Below are 26,138 nucleotides of genomic sequence, written 5' to 3'. Positions count from 1 at the left end.
ACACACAGGAGTAGGACCAGATGCGAGTCTGAGCTGCCCCCACAGCAGACCCAGACACCAGCCCAGTGCTGGCGTGCATTCTAGGGAGGCAAGGTGGGCTGTGACTCCCAACGAGGGAAACGATGCTGACGGCAGAGACTCAAGAAAGACATTTATTATTCTTATATTTTGACTGTTCTGTGGTTGCTTCTGGATTTTTTTTTTCTTTTTCATTGGATTCTTTTTAAAATTTTTCATCTGCTGTTGTATCTTTTGACTTTATTAGCACTATTAAATCTATTGAAGCTTTTTAGAACTTTTAAAATCACACTTTCTATTTGTTACATACTTCTGCCTCTACACTGGCCTTTCATGCTTCTGTGGAGTTTTGTTTTTTTCTTCTTCTTTTTTTTCCCCTATCCTTTTCCTTTCTTTAATTTCAGCTTTTAAATTTTAAAATATTACTGTTTTTTCTACACGTATTCCTTTGTTTGCTTTTCCTCCTGTTCTGTTCCCCCTGCAGTTAATCTTTAATATGTCTTCTCCATCTACCTCTATCTAACCCTGCACTTCTATTCTTTCTCTCTCATCGTATGTGTTAGTTTGTTTTTGTTGTTTTAATCCCCAGTTTGCACCTTGCTTTAGTTTGTTTTCCAGTTTGTGCTTTAGGTTACTTTTGTTCTTAACTGATGGATATTATTTTTGGTTTCCTCTGTTCATGGGTCAATCCATTGTACTTTTTTTTGGACTGTTTGGCTTTGTTTATGGGTGTATATTTATGTATGTATATTCCATTATTTTAGTTATCAATTGCCTGATTTTGTAACTGACCTTTGTCTGTGGTGTGTCTTTTGTTTCTCGTTTTTGTGTTATTTGTTTTAATCCCATTTAATGTCATAACAAACTACCTGTGGAATGTCCATTCCCAGCAAGTGATCAAGCCCTGACCTTTGGCGTGGGAGCGCTGACTCCAAGACCCTAGACTACCAGGGAACTCGTGACCCCAGGGAGCATCAAACAAAGAGCTCCCACAAAGCCAGCACGTGCGCACAAGACCCAGCACCACCCAGCTGCCAACAGAGCCCTGCGCCGGACACCTCATCAAACAATGGGAACTCCCACAAAGCCAGCCACGTGCACATAAGACCCAGCACCGCCCAGTTGCCAACAGAACCCTGCGCCAGACACCTCATCCAAACAGCAAATAGGACAGAAATACAAACCACCTCACTCAGCCCTGCCATGGGTGGGGAGACAACTGACCTCCCTCTACCGGAACACGAGCACATGTCACGCCCTACACAAAACTTACACAAACCACTGGACCGACCTCAGGAGGGCAGAAGCCAAAAGGAAGAAAGAATTCAACCTGAAAGTCTCAGAAACAGATACCTCAAACACAATAAGTTTAAAAAAAAGAAAAATGAAAAGAAAGAGAAGTACTGTGCAAATGAAGAAACAACCTAGAAACACACAAGTCCAAATAAATGAAGAGAAAGCAGACAAACTACATGAAAAAGAACTCAGGATAATGACGGCACAGATGATCCGAAACCTCAAAAGCAGAATCGAGAAAATGCAAGAATCAATTAACAAAGACCTAGAAGAAACAGAGAATGAACATACAGAGACAAATGACACAATTACTGAAATTAAAAATACTCCAGAAGGAAGCAAGAGCAGAATACCTGAGCCAGAAGGACAGCCAAGTGACCTGGAAGACAGAATCGTGGAAGTAACTGCCGAAGAGCAGAATAAAGTAAAAGGAATGAAAATACTTGAGGACAGTCTCAGAGACCTCTGGGGCAATATTAAACACACCAACATTCGAATTATAGGGGATCCAGAAGAAGAAAAGAAAAAGGAAGGGTATGAGAAAATTTTTTAAGAGAGTCTAGTTGAAAATTTCCCCAACATGGAAAACAAAATAGTCAATCAAGTCCAAGAAATACAAAGAGTTCCATACAGGATAAACCTAAGGAGAAACACGCCAAGACACATACTAATCAAACTAACAAAGACTAAACACAAAGAAAGAATGTTTAAAGCAGCAAGGGAAAAGCAACAAGTAACATACAAAGGAAATCCCACACGTTTAACAGCTGATCTTTCAGCAGAAAATCTGCAGTCCAGAAGTGATATATTTAAAGTAACGAAAGGGTAAACGTCTACAACCAAGATTACTCTATCCAACAAGGGTCTCATTCAAAATTGATGGCAAAATCAAAAACCTTACAGACATGGAAAAGTTAAGATAACTTAGTGCCACCAAACCAACATTACAACAGATGTTAAAAGGACTTATACAGACAGGAAGTGCAAGAGAAGAGAAAGATCTACAAAAACAAACCCCAAACGATTAAGAAAATGGCAATAGGGACGTATATATCGATAATTACTTTGAATGTAAATGGATTAAATGCTCCTACCAAAAGACACAGACTGGCCGAATGGATACATTCAAGACCCATATATATGCTGTCAACAAGAAACCCACTTCAGACCTAAACACACATACACACTGAAAGGAAGAGGATCGAAAAATACATTCCATGCAAGTGGAAATCAAAAGAAAGCTAGGGAAGCGATCCTCATATCAGACAACATAGACCTAAAAGTAAAGAATATTACAAGAAATAAAAAAGGACACTACATAATGATCACGGTATCAATCCAAAGGGAAGACATAACAATTGTAAATATCTATGCACCCAATACAGGAGCACCTCAATACATAAGACAAACACAACTAGACACAAAAGGAGAAATTGACAGTAACACATAATAGTAGGAGACTAACACCCCACTCACACCAACGGACAGATCATCAAAACAGAAAATTGATAAGGAGACCCAAGCCTTAAATGACACATTAGACCAGGTGGATCTCACTGGTATCTTCAGGACATTCCATTCAAATGCAGAAGAATACACTTTCTTCTCAAGTGCACATGGAACATTCTCCAGGATAGACCACATCTTGGGTCACAAGTCAAGCCTCAGTAAATTTAAGACTAGATATCAATGACAAGAAAATGACTAAAAACACAAACACATGGAGATTAAACAATACGCTTCCAAATTACGAACAGGTTACTGAAGAAATCAAAAGGGAAATAAAAAATTCCTAGAAACAAATGACAATGGAAACTTGGTAACTCAAAACCTATGGCTGCAGCAAAAGCAGTTCTAAGAGGGAAGTTTATACAATACAGCCCTATCTCGAGAAACAAGAAAAACAGTGAGTAGACAACTTTACACCTAGAACAACTGGAAAAAGAACAGCAACAAAAACCAAAGTTAGCAGGAGGAAAGAAAGCATAAAGGTCAGAGAAGAAACAAACGAGAAGGAAATTTAAGAAACAATAGTGAAGATTAATAGAACTAAAAGCTGGTTCTTTGAGAAGATAAACAAAACTGACAAAGCTTCAGCCAGACTCATCAAGGAAAAAAGAGAGGAATCATATCAACAGAATTAGAAAAGGAGGAGAGGTTACAACAGACAATGCAGAAACACAAAGGACTCTAAGACACTATTATGAGTAACTATACGGCAATAAAACGGACGGCCTGGAAGAAACGGACAGGTTTTTAGAAAAGTTTGATCATACAAGACTGAACCAGGAGAAACAGAAATTATGAACCACCCAATTACAAGCACTGAAATCAAAACTGTGATCAAAAACCTCTCAAAAAACAAAAGCCCATGGCACGATGCTTTCACAGGTGAATTCTATCAAATATTTAGACAAGAGCTAATGCCTATCCTTCTAAAACTCTTTCAAAAAACTGAAGAGGAAGGAACACATCCAAAAACATTCTATGAGGCCACTATCACCCTGATACTAAAACCCAGCAAAGACAACATAAAAAAAGTAAATTATAGGCCAATATAACTGATGAACATAGATGCAAAAATCCTCAACAAATCTCTAGGAAACAGAATTCGATAACACATTTAAAAGTTCATACACCATGATCAAGTTGGGTTTATTCCAGGGATGCAAGGATTCTTCAATATACGCAAATCAATTAATGTGATACACCATATTAACAAATTAAAAGATAAAAACCATATGATAATCTCAACAGATGCAGAAAAGGTCTTTGATAAAATTCAGCACCCATTTATGATAAAAACTATTGAAACAATGGGCAGAAAAGAACCTACCTCAACTTAATAAAGGCCATATATGATAAGCCCATAGCAAACACTATTCTCAATGGTGAAACGCAGAAAGCATTCCCTCTAAGATCAGATACAAAACGAGGGGTTCCACTCTTACCACTATTATTCACCATAGTTTTATAAGTCCTATCTATGACAATCAGAGAAAAAAAAGAAATAAAGGGAATCCAGATCGGAAGAGAAGAAATAAACTCACTGTTTGCAGATGACATGATACTATACGTAGGAAACTCTGAAGAGACTATCAGAAAATTACTAGAGCTAATCAGTGAATTTAGCAAAGTCACAGGATACAAAATCAATACACAGAAATCACTTGCATTCCCCTATACTAACAACAGCAAAAAAAAAATCAGAAAGAGAAATTAAGGAATCAATCTCATTCACCACTACAACAAAAAGAATAAAATATCTAGGAATAAACCTACCTCAGGAGACAAATGGAGAAGGAAATGGCAGCCCACTCCACTGTTCTTGCCTGGAGAATCCCAGGGACAGAGGAGCCTGGTGGGCTGCCGCCTATGGGGTCGCACAGAGTCAGACATGACTGAAGCGACTACGCAGCAGCAGCAGCAGCAGCAAGGAGACAAAAGAACTGCATACGGAAAATTACAAGACACTGACGAAAGAAATGAGATGACATAAACAGAGGGAGAGATATTCCATGTCCCTGGGTTGGAAGAATCAATATTGTGAAAATGACTGAACTACCAAATGCAATCTACAGACTCAACAAGATCCCTATCAAATCACCAAAGGCATGTTTCACAGAACTACAACAAAAAATTTCACAATTCATATGGAAACACAAAAGACCCCGAATAGCCAAAGCGGTCTTAAGAAAGATGAAAGAAGCTGGAGGAATCAACCTTCCTGACTTCAGAATACACTACAAAGCTACAGTCATCAAGACAGTATGGTACTGGCACAAAAACAGAAATATAGACCGATGACACAAGATAGACAGCCCAGAGATTAAACCCATGCACCTATGGGTACCTTATTTTTGACAAAGGAGGCAAGAATATACAATGGGGCAAAGACAGCCTTTTCAATAAATGGTGCTGGGAAAACTGGACAGCTACATGTAAAAGAATGAAATTAGAACACTTCTAACACTAAACACAAAGATAAACTCAAAATGGATTAAAGACCTAAATGTAAGACCAGAATCTATAAAACTCTTAGAGGAAAACATAGAACACTTGATGACATAAATCAAAGCAAGATACTCTATGACCCACCTCCTAGAGTAATGGAAATAAAAATCAAAACAAGTGGGATCTAATTAAACTTAAAAGCTTTTGCACAGCAAAGTAAACCATAAACAAAGTGAAAAGACAACCCTTAGAGAGGGAGAAAACAATAGCAAATGAAACAACTGACAAAGGATTAATTTCCAAAATATACAAGCAGCTCATACAATTCAATGCCAGAAAAACAAACAACCCAATCAAAGAGTGGGGAAAAGATCTAAACAGACATTTCTCCAAAGACATAGAGATGGCTAACAAGCACATGAAAAGATGCTCAACATCACTCATTATTAGAGAAATGCAAATCAAAACCACAATGACATACCACCTCACACTAGCCAGAATGGCCACCATCCAAAAGTCTACAAACAATAAATGCTGGAGAGGGTGTGGAGAAAAGGGAACCCTCCTGCACTGTTGGTGGGAATGTAAACTGATATAGCCACTATCAAAGATGCTATCGAGTCCTTAAAAAGCTCGGAATAGAACCAATGTATGACCCAGCAATCCCACTACTAGGCATCTACTCTGAGGAAACCAAAACTGAAAAAGACACCGACGTGTGTGCCCCAGTGTTCCTGCAGCACTGTTTACAGTAGCTAGGACATGGAAGCAGCCTGGATGCCCACAGACAGATGACTGGGCAAAGAAGCTGTGGTGCATACACAATGGGATGTTACTCAGCCATCAAAACGAACACATCGGAGTCAGTTCTGAGGTGGATGAAACTAGGGCCTATTATACAGAGTGAAGTTAAGTCAGAAACACAAAGATAAATATTGTATACTAAGGCATATATATGGAATCTAGAAAGATGGTACCAATTTATTTACAGGGCAGCAATGGAGAAACAGACATAGAGAACAGACTTATGGACACAAGGGGCGGGGAGAGGAAGGACAGGGTGAGACGTATGGAGAGAGTAATGTGGAAACTTACATTCCCATATGTATAACAGAATGCCAACGGGAATTTGCCATATGACTCAGCGAACTCAAACAGGGGTTCTGTAACAGCCTAGAGGGGTGGGATGGGGAGGGAGATAAGAAGGCTCAGGAGGGAGGGGACATATGTATACCTATGGCTGATTCATGTTGATATTTGGCAGAAAACAACAAAATTCTGTAAAGCAATTATACTTCAATTTAAAAATTAATTAATTAAAAACAAAACAAAACAGAACTGGATATGGAACAACACACTGGTTCAAAATTGGTTAAGGAATACAACAAGGCTGTATACTGTCACCCTGCTTATTTAAATTCTATGCACAGTACATCACGCGAAATGCCAGGCTGAATGAAGCACAAGCTGGAATCAAGATTGCTAGGAGAAATATCAACAATTTCAGATATACAGATGATACCACTCTAATGGCAGAAAGTGAAGAGGAACTAAAGAGCCTCTTGATGAGGGTGAAAGAAGAGAATGAAAAAGCTGGCTTAAAACTCAACATTCAAAAAACTAAGATCATGGCATCCAGTCCCATTACTTCAAGGCAAATAGAAGGGGGAAAAGTGGAAGCAGTGACAGACTTTATTTTCTTGGGCTCCAAAATCACTGTGGACAGTGACTGCAGCCATGAGGACGCTTGCTCCTTGGAAGAAAAGCAATGACAAACCTAGTCAGCATATTAAAAAGCGGAGACATCACTCTGCCGACAAAGGTCCATACAGCCAAAGCTATGGTTCCTCTAGTCATGTACAGATGGGAGAGCTGGCCCACAGAAGGCTGACGCCGAAGAACCGAGCCTTTCACACTCTTATGCTGGAGAAGACTCTTGAGAGCCCCTGGACTGCAAGATCAAACCAGCCAATCCTAAAGGAAATCAGCCCTGACTGGAAGGACGTTGGAGGGGCTGGTGCTGAAGCTGAAGCTCTAATACTCTGGCCACCTGACATGAACAGCCAATTCACTGGAAAGGACCCTGATGCTGGGAAAGACTGAAGGCAAAAGGAGAAGGGAGCGGCAGAGGATGAGATGGTTGGATGGCATCACCAACTCATTGGACATGAATCGAAGCAAAATCTGCAAGCTATGGGGAGAGAGTAGAGCCTGGCATGCTGCAATCCATGCGGTCAGAAAGGACTCAGTGACTGGACAACAACAAATGTCGGATATAAATCCTAATACTACGTGTTCATTATCTTAAAATATTTTGAATAAATATACGGCCATGAATTGAACTTAACACAAAGGCACTTAAACATATGGGACACGTAGAAGCACCTACAGAAAGTATATCTTACAATTCAGAGGCAAGACTAAAATTTAACTACTGTAAAATTTCTTTTTGAATGCCATACCCTCTAATTTGTCTAGTAACTAAACATCCATAAGGACTACTCCATTAAAAAAAAAAAATCAGAACTGCCCCAGATCAGTTTAGCAGGAGGTTGAAAGTAAATACAAGATATTCCTGCCAGGGTTTCCCTGGTGCCAATGTAGGAGACAAGGGTTCCACCCTGGTCCAGGAAGACACCACGTGCCGAGAAGCAGCTAAGCACAACTCCTGGAGCCCGTGTCCCAGAGCCCACCCATCACAACTCCTGAAGCCCAGTCAGTCTAAAGCTAGCGCATCTAGAGAGCAGCTTCTGCTCGCCACAACTAGAGAAAAGCCCACACAGCGAAGATGACGCAGCCCAGCCAAAAATAAACAAATAAAACGGTTTTAAAGAAGCTATTCCTGTCTACATGCGCCTCCAACAGCAGGCAGGGGGTGTGCCCACGCCAGTGTTCCCTGCACTGGGAGCAAGTCACACAGCGTGGGGGGGAGGTGACAGAGGGGAGCAGGGGGCAGCGCTGAGGGGGCCCATTTCCCGGGAGCGCAAATGCATGCAATACCACCCGGAAAAAGGAGACTGAACTTGGATTTTCTGCATCACAGGAGGTTTAATGACATTAAACTGTCAATTCATGAGGGGAAAAATATCAAAACCTAACACCTTGTTACTATTAAAAAAATATAAATAAATAAAACATGTACTGCTTATGAACATTAGCTTCATGCATTACTTGACAATATACAGGAAGATCATGGAATCTTCCTCATCAAAGAGAGTTCCAGTGCGACATGAATCAAGCACCTATGTCTGAGAATAAACACGATTCTGTTCGAAGGTAACTTTAAAAGCCCAGGCAGCTGCGATCAGGCGCTCTAAGAACTGGGCAGCTTTAGTGCCAGTTCTCACTACTTCAGAAAAATGTTACTGAGGCTGGCTGGAGTACTGCTTAGTAGGAACCCCTGGTGTTTAAATTTTTCCTGCTCGTCCATCATCAGGGACTTCCCCTCAAGCAGGTTTGGACACCATAACCCCACCACTACAGTCACTCCCCAGAACCTTTATTTTGCAAGTGCCAGTCACACTCCTAGTCTTCTCTGTGAAAAAAGCTACAGGATAATACATCTACGGCATTCCCGATCCCAGGAATCTTGGCCGCATTCCAGTCTTCATGGCTGCTTGGGCCCTAGATTTGAATGGTCATTTACTGGGTTGGCCAAAAAGTTCGTTCAGGTTCTGCAATAGAATGGTATGGAAAAACCTGGACCAAGCTCTTGGACAACTCAATAGATACCACAGTGAACCTCAAAAGCGAACCAGAACCGAGTAGTAAGCTTCTCTGCACTGTCCCTCCCTCACGCTCTATAATGAGGCTGCAAACATGAACAATGTGGAGAGAAAGGACTACAATTATACAAAAAACTGTAATCTATAAACTGACGCTTCCTTAAGACGTATTTAAGATGCCATCTTTTTCACAAGCTTTCAACCCATACTGCCAATCACCTAGTGGGAAGATCCATCTAGATAAAGCAGCTAGGAGAGAAGTGTTACTTCATCTTCCTCCAGCCCCTTAACAATCACTCTTTCAGGGCTGAGCTGGATTAACCAGCCATCTTGCAGCTGGGCAGCGTCACGTGGCTAAGTTCTAGCCAATGGAATACACTCCGGGGCTGGTCCTGAAGGGAAAGCGGCCTGCCCGCTCCCCCACTCACTCCACCACGTCACCAGGCTTGACGACGGGGCGGCATGACATCCTCAGACCGTGAGTGTGAGAGCAACGTCCTCTCTCTCATCACAGCACCTAACCCCACAGATCAACAGTGTTTAGATCCATGAAAGGCAGGATCAAACTGGACCCCAATTACTGGCACAAGAGCAAAAAAGAGAATTCTCTGTGGTATTTTAAGCCAGTGTTATTCCCATCTCTGTAACATTTACCTGAATCTATAAATAATTAACATACTCCCATGCTTATTTGCCTTCTGAGGTCAAGACTGCTGACTCCCAAACATGGCTGTGTCCAAAAGCCACACTGGGACACTTTTCATTTATAAGGGAGACAGGAGAGCAGTGGAATCTGTACTTTTAAGGGGCTCCATCCCCAACACCAGGTGATTCTGAGAAAAAGCCAGCAATCAGGAAGCTGTTAACAGGGACACAAGGGACATAACTTGTAGATGAGCTTCCTGGGCACAGTTTTCAACCTTTTTGATCCCCCAGGAATCATAAAATCCTAAGAAGTTTATCTGAAAGATGCCTTTTGAATCTGCTTTTTCCTTGGTCTCTTCTCCAGCCCCACTGGAGTTTACATCCTTATCATCATTACCCGGCATTTCTCTGAGCCCCTACAGTTGCTGGACTATCTCACTGCAGCCCCAAAACTAAATATTTTATGTTGAATTCTTCCCTAAAGTGAGGTCCAGAAGCTTTTCAGGTGCGGCTTACTATCTGTCAAAAGACTGGGTTAACTTCCTTACTCAAGGAGCAGAGAAATCAAGAACCGTATCACAAATGTGGCTGCCACAGAGAGCAGGCACAGACTCAGCAGAATTTCCCTTGTTCTGAGTGCCCATGGGGAGGGGTGGAGCTGCCAGTGACGCCACAGGGGAAGGGAGGGCGGCTCCTGGGTTTGCATGACTCAGTGTTTTGCCTCACTGCTGCCCCTTCACAGCCCAGCTGAAGTGACCATTCAGGATGGATTTAACACAAACTACAAACGCATTTCCACTTAAAAGACTGTTTCTAAATATAATAATACGTTCTCCTAGTTGACCACATTCAGCAACAAAAAGGCCGGGTACTCTATGGGGGCAAGGAACATTCACGTCGTTATCTCTGCTTACAGTTTTCCAGCTTCCCAGAGATCATTTATCTTTATGTCCCTGCAATCAGACTTGGCACTCAACTGCTTGCTAAATCAACCCATCACCTCAAAAACCAATTCAGTGCTTTCCTTATCACCAGTGTCCTCTTCCCCTTCCAGAGTTTCTTTCCTCAGTCCTTCTCTGCGCCCAAGCTCCTCACTCCGACACACCAGGGCCATCATCCATGGCAACCTTTCTCCTCCTCCAGCCCAGCTTCTGGGTGGCCCACCCACACCTCCCTGACTTTTCTGTACATGCTGTTCTTTCAGAGTCTCCCCACAACCACCAGAGCCTCCACTCCTTTACTTCATCAACTACTGCTGCTGCATCGCTTCAGTCGTGTCCGACCCTGTGCGACCCCATAGACGGCAGCCCACCCAGGCTCCCCCATCCCTGGGATTCTCCAGGCAAGAACACTGGAGTGGGTGCCACTGCCTTTTCTGTCATGAACTACTACTCAACCTTTAAGACTCAGAGCAAAGGTCACCTCCTCTGAGAAGTTTCCAAACTCTCAAGCAAAATAAGCTGCTCCCCCTTGAACACCCAAGGCACTTTGCTCCTCTACTCATTAAACAAGTAGTTACCAAAGCTTACACAGTCCTCCCCTTGTGGCTCAGCTGGTAAAGAATCTGCCTGCAACGTGGCAGACCTGGGTTCGATCCCTGGGTTGGGAATATCCTCTGGAGAAGGGAAAGGCCCCAGTAATCTGGCCTGGAGAATTCCATGGACTGAACAGTTCATGGGGTCGCAAAAAGTCAGACACGACTCAGCGACTTTCACTTCGCACAGCCCCTGCCATCACCAGTGAACCAAACGTAAATCATGAATCAGCACTATCACTGATGTCCATATTTGGGTAGTTGTCTTTCCTTTGAAATAAGGGCAACTTTCTGAAATTACATCTCCAGATGCAAGAATAACCACAAGCAACTTGCTGCAGGGTTGGCAGCAGTGAGCGCAGCAGTGTGTGCAAGGGACCTTTGTATGAAGGAGGTTGCCATTATCTTCATTACCTCCACCACAGTTTGGCCTCAGGTCAAATGACACAGACTCGATTATCAACAGAAAATTGGATTAAAGACTTATTGAGCATGGCCCCACTCATCAGAACAAGACCCAGTTTCCCCCTCAGTCAGTCTCTCCCATCAGGAAGCTTCCATAAGCCTCTAATCCTTCTCCATCAGAGGGCAGACAGAATGAAAACCACAATCACAGAAAATGAACCAATCTAATCACATGGACCACAGCCTTGTCTAACTCAATGAAATTATGAGCCATGCCCTGTGGGGCCACCCAAGACGGACAGGTCATGGTGGAGAGGTCTGACAAAATGTGGTCCACTGGAGAAGGGAATGGCAAACCACTTCAGTATTCTTGCTTTGAGAACCCCATGAACAGTATGAAAAGGCAAAAAGATAGAATACTGAAAGATGAACTCCCCAGATTGGTAGGTGCCCAATATGCTACTGGAGATCAGTGGAGAAATAACTCCAAAAAGAATGAAGGGATGGAGCCAAAGAAAAAACAACACCCAGTTGTGAATGTGACTAGTGATAGAAGCAAGGTCCGATGCTGTAAAGAGCAATACTGTACAGGAACCGGGATGTTAGGTCCATCAATCAAGGCAAACTGCAAGTGGTTAAACAGGAGATGGCAAGTGTGAACACTGACATCTTAGGAATCAGCAAACTAAAATGGACTGGAATGGGTGAATTTAACTCAGATGACCATTATATCTACTACTGTGGGCAAGAATTCCTTGGAAGAAATGAAGTAGCCATCACAGTCAACAAGAGTCCGAAATGCAGTACTTGGGTGATCTCAAAAACGACAGAATGATCCCTGTTTCCAAGGCAAACCATTCAATATCACGGTAATACAAGCCTATGCCCCAATGAGTAATGCTGAAGAAGCTGAAGTTGAGCAGTTCCATGAAGACCTGCAAGACCTTCTAGAACACCCCAAAAAGTTATCCTTTTCATTAAAGGGGACAGGAATGCAAAAGTAGGAAGTCAAGAAACACCTGGAGTAAAAGACCTCCTCCGACAACCATTTTGCCTTTTTGCATTTCTTTTTCTTGGGGATGGTCTTGATCACTGCTTCCTGTACAATGTCACAAACCTCCATCCATAGTTCTTCGGGCACTCTATCAGATTGAATCCTTTGAATCTATATGTCATTTCCACTGTATAATCATAAGGGATTTGATTTAGGTCATACCTGAATGGTCTAGTGGTTTTCCCTACTTTCTTCAATTTAAGTCTGAATTGGACAATAAGGAGTTCATGATCTGACCCACAGTCAGCTCCCAGTCTTGTTTTTGCTGAAGTACAGAATGAAGAAGGCAAAGGCTAATAGTTTTGCCAAGAGAACATACTGGTCATAGCAAACACCCTCTTCCAACAACACAAGAGAAGATTCTACACATGGACATCACCAGATGGTCAACACCAAAATCAGATTGATTATGTTCTTTGCAGCCAAAGATGGAGAAACTCTAACAAGACTTCTGACTCTAGCAAGTCAGCAAAAACAAGACTGGGAGCTGACTGTGGGTCAGATCATGAACTCCTTATTGTCCAATTCAGACTTAAATTGAAGAAAGTAGGGAAAACCACTAGACCATTCAGGTATGACCTAAATCAAATCCCTTATGATTATACAGTGGAAATGACATATAGATTCAAAGGATTCAATCTGATAGAGTGCCCGAAGAACTATGGATGGAGGTTTGTGACATTGTACAGGAAGCAGTGATCAAGACCATCCCCAAGAAAAAGAAATGCAAAAAGGCAAAATGGTTGTCGGAGGAGGTCTTAAAAATAGCTGTGAAAAGAAGATACGCAAAAGGCAAAGGAGACATATCCATTTGAATGCAGAGTTCCAAAGAATATCAAGGAGAGATAAGAACGCTTTCCTCACTGATCAGTGCAAAGAAATAGAGGAAAACAATAGAATGGGAAAGACTAGAGATCTCTTCAAGAAAGTTAGGGATACCAAGGGAACATTTCATGCAAAGATGGGCTCAATCAAGGACAGAAATGGTATGGACCTAACTAAAGTAGAAGATATTAAGAAGAGGTGGCAAGAATACACAGAAGAACTATATAAAAAAGATCTTCACAACCCAGATAATCATGATGGTGCAATCACTCACCTAGAGCTGCTGCTGCTGCTGCTAAGTCACTTCAGTTGTGTCCAACTCTGTGCGATCCCACAGACGGCAGCTCACCAGGCTCCCTCGTCCCTGGGATTCTCCAGGCAAGAACACTGGAGTGGGTTGCCATTTCCTTCTCCAATGCATGAAAGTGAAGTTGCTCAGTTGTGTCCGACTCTTAGCGACACCATGGAATGCAGCCTACCAGGCTCCTTCGTCCATGGAAGTGGGGTGCCACTGCCATCACCTAGAGCGAGACATCCTAAAATGTGAAGTCAAGTGGGCCTTAGGAAGCATCACTACAAACAAAGTTAGTGGAGAGGATGGAATTCCAGTTGAGCTATTTCAAATCCTGAAAGATGATGCTGTGAAAGTGCTGTATTCAATATGCCAACAAATCTGGAAAACTCAGCAGTGGCCATAGGACTGGAAAAGGTCAGTTTTCATTCCAATCCCAAAGAAAGGCAATGCCAAAGAATGCTCAAACTACCGCACAATTGCACTCATCTCACACACTAGCTCAAAATTCTCCAAGCCAGGCTTCAACAGTACGTGCGTGAACCGTGAACTTCCTGATGATCAAGCTGGATTTAGAAAATGCAGAGAGCAAACTGCCAACATCTGTTTGATCATGGAAAAATGAGAGAGTTCCAGACAAACATCTACTTCTGCTTTACTGACTATGCCAAAGCCTTTGACTGGGTGGATCACAATAAACTGAAAAATTCTAAAGAAATGGGCATATCAGACCATCTAACCTGTCTCCTGAGAAACCTGTGTGCAGGTCAAGAAGTTAGAACTGGACATGGAACAACAGACTGGTTCCAAATCAAAAAAGGAGTACATCAATGCGATATATTGTCATCCTGCTTATTTAACTTCTATGCACAGGATATCATGAGAAATGCTAGACTAGATGAAGCACAAGCTGGAATCAGGATTGCTGGGAGAAACAGCAATAATCTTAGATATGCATATGACACCACACTTATGGAAGAAAGCAAAGAATCAAAGAGCCTCTTGAAGAAAGTGAAACAGGAGACTGAAAAAGTTGGCTTAAAGCCCAACATTCAGAAAACTAAGATCCTGAAGTGCAGTTGTAACTGGACGTCCTGTGTTTTTATGCTCAATCTGGCCGCCTTACGGGAGGCCCCGAACATGGCAAATAGATGGGGAAACAATGGAAACAGTGACAGGTTTTACTTGGGGGGCTCCAAAATCACTGCAGATGGTGACTGCAGCCATGAAATTAAAAGACGCTTACTCCTTGGAAGGAAAGTTACGACCAACCTAGACAGCATATTAAAAAGCAGAAACATTACTTTGCCAACAAAGGTCCGTCTAGTCAAGGCTATGGTTTTTCCAGTAGTCAGGTATGGATGTGAGAACTGGACTATAAAGAAAGCTGAGCACCAAAGAATTGATGCTTTTGAACTGTGGTGTTGGAGAACTCTTGAGAGCCCTTTGGACAGCAAGGAGATCCAAGCAATCCATCCTGAAGGAAATCAGTCCTGAATATTCATTGGAAGGACTGATGCTGAAGCTGATAATCCAATACTTTGGCCACCTGATGCGAAGAACCGGCTCACTGGCAAAGACCTGATGCTGGGAATGATTGAAGGCAGGAGGAGAAGGGGATGACAGTGGTTGAGATGGCTGGATGGCATCACCGACTCAATGGACATGAGTTTGAGTAAACTCCGGGAGTTGGTGATGGATAAGGAAGGCTGGAGTGCTTTGGGGTCGCAAAGAGTTGGACACGACTTAGCGACTGAACTGAACTGAATACCAGAATCCAGGTTTGCCAGTCGGCTTTGAACTTCACTGGGCTTCCCAGATGGCACTAGTGGTAAAGAACCACTAGCCAACCACTTGCCAACGCAGTAGATACAAAAGACACGGGTTCGATCCCAGGTCGGGAAGATCCCCTGGAGGCGGGCACGACAACCCACTCCAGTATTCTTGCCTGGACCATCCCATGGATAGAGGAGCCTAGAGGGGTAGGGTCTACGGGGCCGCGAAAAGTAGGAAACGACTTAAGGCACGCATGATATCAGATTGGCTCCAGAGAAGACCTGTGGCTGTACTGAGGGAAAGATAGCAAATTCCTGTCTCCCATCACAGCACCTAAAACCACAAGTTCAACGGTAGGGGGCGCGAGATACAAAGTGGTGAAAATAAAAAAGCTGCCTCTTTTACAGCTTATCCTTGGAATACACAGAACTCAGCAAGTTCAGACCAGCACAAAGTAAATACAGCATCTATTCAGCCACAACTGAACTGAGAAAGGAGGTTTCACGAAGCAACACAGTATGGCAGGTTCATGTAATTATGTGCTAATTTACTGGTTCTCATTTTCGAGGGCTCCAGAAACCTGTGATTCTCTCCTATATGCCTCCAGAACCCAGAAGAGCAGCAGTATTTCGTGTTTCTGCACCCGAGATGGTTTAAACTTTACAAAAACCCAACAGGGCAGCACGGTTTTCTCCAATTTCACCATTGGGAAGTCAGGTTCCGACAGTGGACTCGCCCAAGTTCATTAAGTCGGTGGAGAACTAGGACCGCGAACTCGGAGGCACGACTCAGCCATCACCGGGGCCCGCCAGGGACCCTCCGCCAGCCTCGCCTCCCCGCTTCGGGCCTCGGTCATCCGAGCACCCGGCCGCGCTACCTTGAGCACGCAGTCAGACTGCAGCAGACACAAGCCCAGATCCTCCTTCACGCCCGCGCACGCGCCGCCCTCAGGCTTGTCCTCGTAATATCGGGGCATGACTGCGCCTCCAGCTGGCCGCGGCCTCCACCCTCTCCTCCCGAGACGGCCCAGACTCCTCAGGACGCCAGTGACGCCGCGGCGGGCGGAACCGGAAAAAGACCGGTAGCAACCACTTCCGGTGGGCGCGCGGCGAGAGACGTAACGCGAGAGGTATCGCGCGCGGCGTTTGTGGGTCACGGGACGCGACGCGCCCCCTACGTGGTTGACGTAGCGAGGAGGGAAGTTGGCCCAGCGGCGGCTGGGTCGGCTGCTGGGCGGTGGTGGCGGGTGTATGTGAAGCCGGTGGACGCCGCCGCGGGGCTCCAGGTGAGGCCTGCCGACGGCCCCATCTGCGCGCGACTCGGGCTCGCCGGTCGGCCTTTTCCTCTGGCCACTTGCGGCCCCACATCACCCGGCCCTGGAGTGACCGGGCCCGGGTCCGGCTGCTCGGCCTGCGTTGGGGCTGCCAGACACCATCGCGGAGGCTGGTTACAGCCGAATTTCAGATAACAGCGAATGATGTCTGCATAGCTGCGGGTCTCACGCAGTGTTTCGGACCTGCTTATATTACAAATTATTGTTGTATCTGCGATGCAGTTGTAATTGGACATCCTGTGTTTTTATGCTCAATCTGGCCGCCTTACCGGCGGCCCCGAGCCGGCGGGGAGCAGCTGGCGTCCTGGAGGCCTGGGGAGTGGAGCCCGACACTGGGCTGCCGGGGCGGGACAAGGAGGCCGGACGATGACCAGCGCCTCCCTGGCTTCAGGCTGGTTGGACTGGACCCCCACGCTGTCGTTCCCCTGATGAACTATTCAGGAAGTAAAACACTATGCGTTTGAGTTTTGCCTTGTTTTTACATCCCATGCTAGTGAACGAGTTGCTTGTTGGTGAGGCGCTGATGGTCTTGTGTGATAAGCCATTTACGTCGTCGGGAACATAGTTTCTGTTTGGCTTCAGCAAAGGCTTTTCCTTAAAGTCTTGATTGTTAGCACAGATGACAGGTGGACTTTTGATTCAGACTGCCTGAGTTCAAATTTTGGCTCTATCACTATCTCTGCTTCTGGAGAAGGGGTGGGAGGAGGTGGGGAGAGGTGGAGCAGATCTGAGGATTGACAGAAATGAAGTACAGAGAATGGGTGGACCTTGTAAAAGCGTTATTATGAAGGTTCAGAAGGCCACGGGGCAGCCCTTTCCTGAAGTGCAATGGGCAGTTCTCCAGCTCCCAAATCAGCCTCAAAACCAAATTTACTCTTTTTTGAGTCCTGCCTCTTCTCAGGGATTGGGGCCAAAATGTAAGGTGACTTGTCTCCTAAATAACTCACAAGAGGGGTGCTAGAGGCTGGCAGTTTCTTCTGATGATTTGTATTAATAATATAAATTTTTCCTCCCTTCTATCTAGGAAGATGTTACCAAGTACTTCGGTGACTTCCCCAGTGCAGGGGAACGGAGTGTTGAGTTCCAGGGATGCAGCCAGACACACAGCGGGAGCAAAACGCTACAAATACCTGAGGAGGCTTTTCCGTTTCCGGCAGATGGACTTTGAGTTTGCTGCCTGGCAGATGCTCTACCTGTTCACTTCCCCACAGAGAGTTTATAGAAACTTTCACTATAGGAAGCAGACGAAAGATCAGTGGGCCAGGGATGACCCAGCTTTCTTGGTCCTGTTAAGTATCTGGCTCTGTGGTAAGTGTTTATCTGCAGGAGAGTTGAGAAATCAGTTGACTGTTTCAGGTTGGACTTGTCATTTGGAGATTCCTGTTGTCAGCGTGTTATGGGTCATAATTTGGGGTTCTCTGAAGCTGTTGTCTTCCTTTCTGAAGTCTCCAAAATCTCCTCACAGGAAAGAGAGTGGTATTCTTCCTGACTTTAAAGGTCCCAAGCAGATGCCAGAGGAAACTGGTTCCTCGGAACTTTAAAAAGCACAGGACAGAGTCACTCCGTGTCGAATTTCAACTACCGTGATAAATACGTAGGGCTTCCCTGGTGCTTCAGACGGTGAAGAATCTGCCTGCAGTGCTGGAGACCTGAGTTCGATCCCTGGGTCAGGAAGATCCCCTGCAGACGGAAATGGCTACCCACTCCAGTATTCTTGCCTGGAGAATTCCATGGACAGAGGAGCCTGGTGGGCTACAGTCCGTGGGGTCGCAAAAGAATCAGATACAACTGAGCGATTAAACTTTCACATTTTTCATAAATTCATTGATACCCAAATGCAAACAATGTGAAAAAGGACTACTGAGATTGGAAGTTACATTTCACCCTCAGGCTGAGCCAGGGCTTCCCTGGTGACTCAGTTGGTAAATAACCTGCTTGCAGTGCAGGAGACCCAGGTTTGATCCCTGGGTCAGGAAGATCCCCTGGAGAAGGGAATGGCAACCCACTCCAGTATTCTTGCCTGGAAAATCACATGGACAGAGGAGCCTGGTGGGCTACCGTCCATGGGGTCACAAAGAGTCAGACACGACTGAGGACTAACACTCTCACTTCTCACTTTCATCAGGCCGATCCAGAGTGAGGGTTCTGAAAGCACTAATGTGATCTTGAGAAACTGCTTTAAGTTCTCCAATGGTGCAGTGAAAGGGTCTGAACCACTTTTAGTGTCTCAATCATGTCTGACTTTTTGTGACCCCTTGGACTGTAGCCTTCCAGTCTCCTCTGTCCATGAAATTCACCAGGCAAGAATACGGGAGTGGGTAGCCATTTCCTTCTCCAGAGGATATTCCTGAGCCAGGAGTCAAACCTGGGTCTCCTGCATTGCAGGCAGATTCTTTACAATCTAAGCCACCAGGGAAGCCCACCTTTAACTGGGTTTAAACACATGAGTGCCTTCTCAGTAGTGGTTGTATTCTGAATGCTGGGGCTACCCTGGTGAATCAGATACACGGGCCTCCTCAGTAAACGTCAGGTATCTCAGTGGTAGTTGTGTGTTCCAGGGCGATCTGCATTTCTTAATCAGTTACATCTATTAATAAGATAGCTTAGGGGTTTTGTTTACATACCTGCATCCCATTCTGGAGTGGGCATCTTAAAGGCAGAAACTGACCTGTATGCTTAGAATCTAGCAAAGTGCCTGAATGCATCTTGTAAATCTTTCTTGCAGTGTCCACGATAGGATTTGGCTTTGTGCTGGACATGGGGTTTTTTGAGACGATAAAGCTGCTCCTTTGGGTGGTATTCATAGACTGTGTAGGCGTCGGTCTTCTCATATCAACCTTAATGTGGTAAGTACGGAAGCTTTGGTTGTTCAGATGCTACTGTAGAGCCTCCCTCTGTTTGCTTCAGAGAGTAGCTGATGGAAACGGAAACTATACAAACTGAAAGCACTGATTTTGTCTGCCAGGATTACCATAACTCATTCTCCTGTGTTGGCACCTAGAGCAGAAAATACTCTTCAGGGGATGGTCCACTTTGTCAAACTGCACCAAATAAGTGAATTGAAGTCATGATGATGTCGTATTAACAAAATCCCTGATTTTGCAAAAATGTTTCACAGCCAGTTCTGCTGAGGTTGTCTGGGTGACGGCACAGTCTGCTGCTGCCTTGGTCAGGAGCTCATTTCTCGACGGGTAAAACGTGGAGGGTTATGTCATGGAATCTTACTTTGAATCTTTGACATGAGATGAAGCACATGAAAAAGAATTGTTTTGGTTAAGCTTCCTTCCTGCTGAAACACATGAGCAGGTTTTATCTGACTGAGTTCTCAGTCTGACTCTCTCTGGGTTTGCTGTACCAGTACCAGTGTGCTGAGTATCAATTTGGCGTTTGGTGTTTTGATGGGTGCTCTTGTGTGGTTGGCGGAAGGGGTGGACATGAGGGTGAGCTTGGCACGGGGCTTGTGGTTGCTGTTGTGTATCAGAGAAAACACTGGCTGAGTTGGCAGAGATACCTGGGTTCAAATGCCAGCTCAGCCATTTACCCTGTCCTTCTTGGAAGATGGAAGTTAATCATCTATTTGTGAGGTATTTGAAAAGCTTGTACTATGAAAAGCACCTGGCATACAGTCTGTGCTCAATAAATGGTAGCTGTTAACATTTTGAGCAAGATTGTGAGATGCTGACCTCTGATGATACCAACTTGTTATTTTGCTTTGTAACTCCTGACCAGTCCAATAGGTTTTGTATGTGCTGGGTAGTCAGAAAATGCAACACACCAGTAATCTAAAATTCTAAGTGCAAGTCGCTCAGGCATGTCTGACTCTTTGCGACCCCATAGATCCCATAGTCTGTGGAATTCTCCAGGCCAGAATACGGGAGTGGGTAGCCTTTTCCTTCTCCAGGGGATCTTCCCAACCCAGGGATTGAACCCAGGTCTCCTGCACTGCAGGCAGATTCTTTACCACCTGAGCCACAAGATAAATTTCTAAAATCTGGCCTAAAAAGGATACTACTAACTTAAGATGGCAAATAGATGGGGAAACAGTGGAAACAGTGGCTGACTTTATTTTTGGGGCTCCAGAATCACTGCAGATGGTGATTGTAGCCATGAAATTAAAAGACGCTTACTCCTTGGAAGGAGTTATGACCAACCTAGACAGCATATTAAAAAACAGAGACATTACTTTGCCAACAAAGGTCCGTCTAGTCAAGGCTGTGGTTTTTCCAGTAGTTATGTATGGATGTGAGAGTTGGACTATAATGAAAGCTGAGCACCGAAGAATTGATGCATTTGAACTGTGGTGTTGGAGAAGACTCTTGAGAGTCCCTTAGACTGCAAAGAGATCCAACCAGTCCATCCTAAAGGAGATCAGTCCTGGGTGTTCATTGGAGGGACTGATGTTGAAGCTGAAACTCCAATACTTTGGCCACCTGATGCGAAGAGCTGACTCATTTGAAAGACTGAGGGCAGGAGGAGGAGGGGACGACAAAGGATGAGATGGTTGGATGGCATCACCAACTCAAATGGACGTGAGTTTGGGTAGGCTCTGGGAGTTTGTGATGGACAGGGAGGCCTGGCATGCTGCAGTCCATGGGGTTGCAAAGAGTCGGACACGACTGAGTGACTGAACTGAACTAATGAAAAATCTTCTGACTGTGGAGGAGGAGGAGCTGGAGAGAGTGGTGAGGCTGGGTGCAATTGTGTGGTCTGTGTTTGAGCAGCGGAACCCCAGACTAGTGTGGTGATTCTAAAAGTAGAGGATGGTAGGGAAGAGGGGGAGCCCAGGGCCTCTAGGGTGGCCTGCAGGCTGTGGGCTTCGGGTGCCGGTGCATTCCATGTGGGACATGCTGAGTTCAGGAGACATGCTGATAATGAAATAAAGGTTCATTAGACACTGGGGGAGGGAACTTGGAGGCTGCAGCAGTCTGGCCAAAATGAGGATGTGACTGGCATTCTTAATCTGAAGGTGGGAGGGGAGGCCTCAGCTGTCTTTGAGCTCTCCCGGGAGGAGTGTCAGTGTTCTAGAGGTGAGACCTGGATGAAGGCCAAAAGCCTGGGAAGCACCTGTATAAGGGCTGAGCAGAGGGGTGGGGGCAGCAGCAGGACCAATGAATGGGAACCCTTGGATGGTGAGCTAAATGCTTCTTACTCTGTTCATTTTATTGCATAGTCTTGGCTCAAGTGGAAGGTGTTTTGGTAAGTTCCAGTTTGTTCTAGCAAAGCACTCGGATCTTGACATTTTCAGACAATTGAGTATAGGACTATTTTATTAGTACTATAGCACGTCTCGTTTCTTTTCCTGTTTTTATTTTCACTGTAGGCATAGCATTTTTCTTAACAGTATCCTTGAAATCACGTGTAGAAGCAACCATTGAATTTCCATAACTGTTTACAATCCTTTTTGTTCTTTTCCTTTGAAGACCTGTCTGTTAACCTGGATGTCTGCCTTTTCATTTATTCATCATTTAAAGGAACCATGAGGCCATGCTGCGGAACAGAGGCATGAGCTTGAGTGATTGTTCAAGCTGTGGCTGGAGATGTTGCTGGCCACTCTTTCCTTACTGGTTCCTCCGGATTCCCTGAACTTTCCAGAGTGGGGCGGGGGTTGGGGGGGGGGCGGGTATGTGGCCCTAGTCTTAGGCTGCAGACCTGTTCTCTGTATGTGTTCACTCCGGGTGGTCTCACTGAAGTTCACGGCTTTTAATACCGTCTGCACACATGAGTCTGTATATCCCGTGTGGACTGCTCCTCTAAGCTTCTGGACCTTCTTTCCATATTTCTTACTTCTTCACCATAACAGGGCCAGGTCCAAACTCCTGTACTCTCCCCTTCCTGCACGCAGATCACTCTTGGTGCAGCCACTCCTGCCTCAGTGGCACCTCCATCTTTCACTTGTTTTAGGGCAGGAGTCTCTCAGTTGTCCTTGACTAACGTTTTCCTCTGGCACCCACTGTGTCGTACTCCACTCTCGCTGTTCGGGCCTCCCAGCTGTAGTTGCCCCCAGGCCAGCGCCCCCGCTGCCGCCAGCCTCTCGTCTCCTCCTCGCAGTGACCTCCCCCTCCTGCCTCTTCACTTCCATTCTTGTCCCCAGGGTCTGTTCTCAGACCACAGCCAGAGGAACCCTGTCAAAACAGTAAGCCAAACGTCCTTTTGGGAACTCCACAGTGACTTCTTATTCCACCAAGAGTAAAAGCCAAACGTCTGCAGTGGCCACAGGGTCTATAAGATGCTCCCTTTTCTTCTCCCATTTCATTCCCTGCTGTCTTCTCACCAGTTGCAGGCACTCTGAGCCCCTCCCCCACCCGTGCTCAAGACTCCTCCTGCTCGGAGGGCTCTGCCCCAGGGGTTCCCATCGCTGCCCCTGGTTCTTTGCCCAGATGTCACTCTCGGGACTCTCGTCGTGGCTGTCATGTCACCTTTGCAGCCCCTGCCCTGCTGTCCTGCTCAGTTTTTTCCTAGGGCCGTCTGACTGTATTGTTGTCAGCCCACTCCCACTAGATTGAAGGCAGACGTTTGCTTACCACCATCTCTCCAGTGTATGGAATAATGCTTGAGCTATAGAAGACAGCCAGTAAATATGCATGGGGTTAATTTTATTGTATTATGAAAGAAATGCTATAATTTTTTTCAGGTTTATCTCCAATAAGTATTTAGTGAAACGGCAGAGCAGAGACTATGATGTGGAGTGGGGCTATGCCTTCGATGTGCATCTGAATGCTTTTTATCCTCTCTTGGTCATTCTGCATTTTATACAGCTTTTTTTCATCAACCGTAAGTAGCAGTTTCTTCTAAACTTGTCATCAAAAAGTCTTCATTGTATCCACTGAAAAAAGATTCATTGTCCGTGTCTCTTCGGCAGATGTCATCCTAACAGACACATTTATTGGATATTTAGTTGGAAATACCTTATGGTTGGTTGCCGTTGGCTACTATATCTATGTAACTTTCTTAGGATACAGTGGTAAGTAATTGATTTTTCTCCTTGACAACACTACAGGGAGGGGAGAAGTTGTAACAGTGATACACTGAGCTTTTATGGAGCTGGTACTGTCGCTGGTGTTTTACATAAATTCTTCCAGTTAATCTTTAGTTATATGATACAGGTTTACTATTCCCCATTTTTCAAATGAGGAGACAAGCCCAGAGAGATTACGTAATTTATCCATGGTCCCATAGCTCCAAAGTGGCATAGCTGGTACATAACAAACTTTATAATTTCAAGGAACCATGTTAAACCATCTGATGCTCTCCAGGTTTCTTGCAGGAACCCATGACGAGTTTTCTTTTCTCCCAGGTTTTTGGGTTCTGGGTTACCAGCAGTCAGTCAGATGAGGAAAGGGTTGGGTCCAGTGTATGGGCATGTTTAAAACCTTTACCGTATTTTCTGTTTGGGGGACGATTGTGAAATACTCTTCATTTTGTAAACATCTGTGTTGGTCCCAGGCCACCTGCTGGACTGGAGAAGCCTAGGGGTGGGAGATACTGGGGATAATCACAGAAGATCAAGCCCAGCTTCTGCTGCACTCAGGATATGTTTATAAATTCATTATTCAATCCTGCTATCGGTTCGTCTTTCATAGTATGAATGAGAACCATGTTTATTTTTCTTCATGTAAAGAAATGACTGCTGTTAAGAGTTAAATTTAGAGATCTTATGATTTGTTAGTGTTATGTATTGTAGCTCTTTCCTTTATTGTCCCTCTAGATGATTAGAATCTTACTGTAAACCTAGGTCACTTGGACTCACATGTGACTGATTCCACTGGTCAGAGAGCCCCCTTGACTTTGTCAGGAACCACTTGCCCCCCCCCCCCCACCTCCAAATTGTAACACCTTGTTTTGGGCATTGGGGAGGTCCTGTCTCTCGTTCGGGGGAGATGGAAGTGGATTTTGGAGCACTGTCCTGGTAACTCACTACAATTTAGAAGATTCTTTGGGCACAGCTCAGTTTCAGTTTGGGGACTACTTCTATGAGAAATACTTAGATTTGAATGCATGGGGTATAGACCCACTATCAGGAAGCCGCAAGTGAGAAAGAAGGAAACACAGATATCTGGGGGTGGGTTTTATATTTGAGAGCTTCATTTCTTTCCTAAAGTCTGGGATTACTAGTTGAGAGCTCACTTTCTCCAAGTGGAGGTGTAACACTCCCTCGGTTGGGAAATCTCAAACGGCTGAAAGCTGTTTTTCTCCTGTAACGTCACCCATGTCTGCTGGTACATTAAGATGGGAAGCTTCTGAAGCATCACAGGTTTCAATTCACCACTTGATCCATGAATAACTGGCGATACTGACTCTCACCCTTAACCTGAATCCTGGCCCTTTTCCAGCACTGCCATTTTTGAAAAACACGGTGATCCTTCTCTACCCGTTTGCACCTCTCATCCTGCTCTACGGACTCTCACTAGCCCTGGGCTGGAACTTCACCCACACGCTCTGCTCCTTCTACAAGTACAGAGTGAAGTGAGCCAGGGGGCCCCTTACATCTGAGCAGCAGCAACAGTATCGGTGAGGTGGTGATTTCCTGTGAAACCTGTAAATAAACTATCATTGTAGATATCTTAAAGGTACAAAGTTTGCAAATTTGAAGAACTATAAATGTTAATAGTACATTCCTTAAAACTGATTAAATGTACATTTCTACAATAAATATTTTTTAAACTAAAGTGTTACCTTTTATTCATAAATATTTGCACACAGAATGATATACAAAGTACTAAGGCTATAAAGAAAATACAAAGGTGAAACTTTTTAACATTATTTTTGAAGGCGTATCCACATAGTCATATGTGTGCCATCCCCTCCCCAGCTGTTACTGACAAGGTACAGAGTCACCCCATTTCTAACAGGCTGCATTTTAAACTTTTATATAAGCCACAGGGTCCTAATTTAAGCTTTAAAAGTCTCCTTAGGAATCACTGAACTACAGGCTGTAAATGTCACTAATAGCCATTGTTTATGCAAAAAAAAAAAAAATACCCAACTGAAGACTGCCCCAGAAGCTCTTCTTACTCTGGGAGCTGCATAGCACACTTAAGGTGGGAGTGAACCTCTGTGTAACACTGATAGTCATGGTCTTAACGAAGGCTTTTTTTTTTTCTTTAAAGACTTTCCAAAACACACAAATCTACTATTGTTTTCTAACAGGAAATAGTCCCGGTAAGCTATTATATATCAGTGTTAAACAAAACTATAATAATAAAAAAGCTTGGTACTCATGAAGTTTTACCTGTTTTTTATTAGGAGTCTTGAATTCAACATGGCTTTTTAAACTTCTTTAT

General features: G+C 44.5%; 2 protein-coding genes across 3 annotated transcripts in view; one reads left to right on the top strand and one right to left on the bottom strand.

Moving 5' to 3' along the window:
• The window catches only part of COA5 (cytochrome c oxidase assembly factor 5), a 33,723-nt gene extending 17,095 nt beyond the window's left edge, over nucleotides 1-16,628 (bottom strand). The window contains exon 1 of the mRNA XM_069583899.1: nucleotides 16,402-16,628. Within this exon, the coding sequence (XP_069440000.1) occupies nucleotides 16,402-16,500 (99 nt within the window). The 5' untranslated portion in view covers nucleotides 16,501-16,628. The remainder of the gene's footprint in view (nucleotides 1-16,401) is intronic.
• UNC50 (unc-50 inner nuclear membrane RNA binding protein) lies at nucleotides 16,022-25,523 on the top strand. 2 transcript variants are annotated; one of them, XM_069583898.1, is made up of 6 exons: nucleotides 16,022-16,653; nucleotides 17,882-18,165; nucleotides 19,583-19,703; nucleotides 23,489-23,628; nucleotides 23,717-23,818; nucleotides 25,188-25,523. In XM_069583898.1, exons 2-6 carry the CDS (start codon nucleotides 17,886-17,888, stop codon nucleotides 25,322-25,324), a joined length of 780 nt encoding a protein of 259 aa, XP_069439999.1. In that variant the 5' UTR covers nucleotides 16,022-16,653; nucleotides 17,882-17,885; the 3' UTR covers nucleotides 25,325-25,523. The 2 variants fall into 2 exon arrangements, with proteins under 2 accessions (XP_069439999.1, XP_069439998.1); XM_069583897.1 differs by having other exon boundaries at nucleotides 16,615-16,809.
• Nucleotides 25,524-26,138: the final 615 nt, after the last annotated feature.

This window comes from Ovis canadensis, chromosome 3 (genome assembly GCF_042477335.2).
Source record: "Ovis canadensis isolate MfBH-ARS-UI-01 breed Bighorn chromosome 3, ARS-UI_OviCan_v2, whole genome shotgun sequence".
In the NCBI taxonomy this organism is placed as follows: domain Eukaryota; kingdom Metazoa; phylum Chordata; class Mammalia; order Artiodactyla; family Bovidae; genus Ovis; species Ovis canadensis.
This window is presented reverse-complemented; position numbering and strand designations above follow the sequence as displayed.

Excerpts from the sequence above, each read along its gene's own strand:
- UNC50 (XM_069583898.1), top strand. The coding sequence starts at position 17,886 with ATGTTACCAAGTACTTCGGTGACTTCCCCAGTGCAGGGGAACGGAGTG. Across the intron at positions 18,166-19,582 it reads GTTAAGTATCTGGCTCTGTG|TGTCCACGATAGGATTTGGC; the intron begins GTAAGTGTTTAT and ends TCTTTCTTGCAG. Across the intron at positions 19,704-23,488 it reads CTCATATCAACCTTAATGTG|GTTTATCTCCAATAAGTATT; the intron begins GTAAGTACGGAA and ends AATTTTTTTCAG.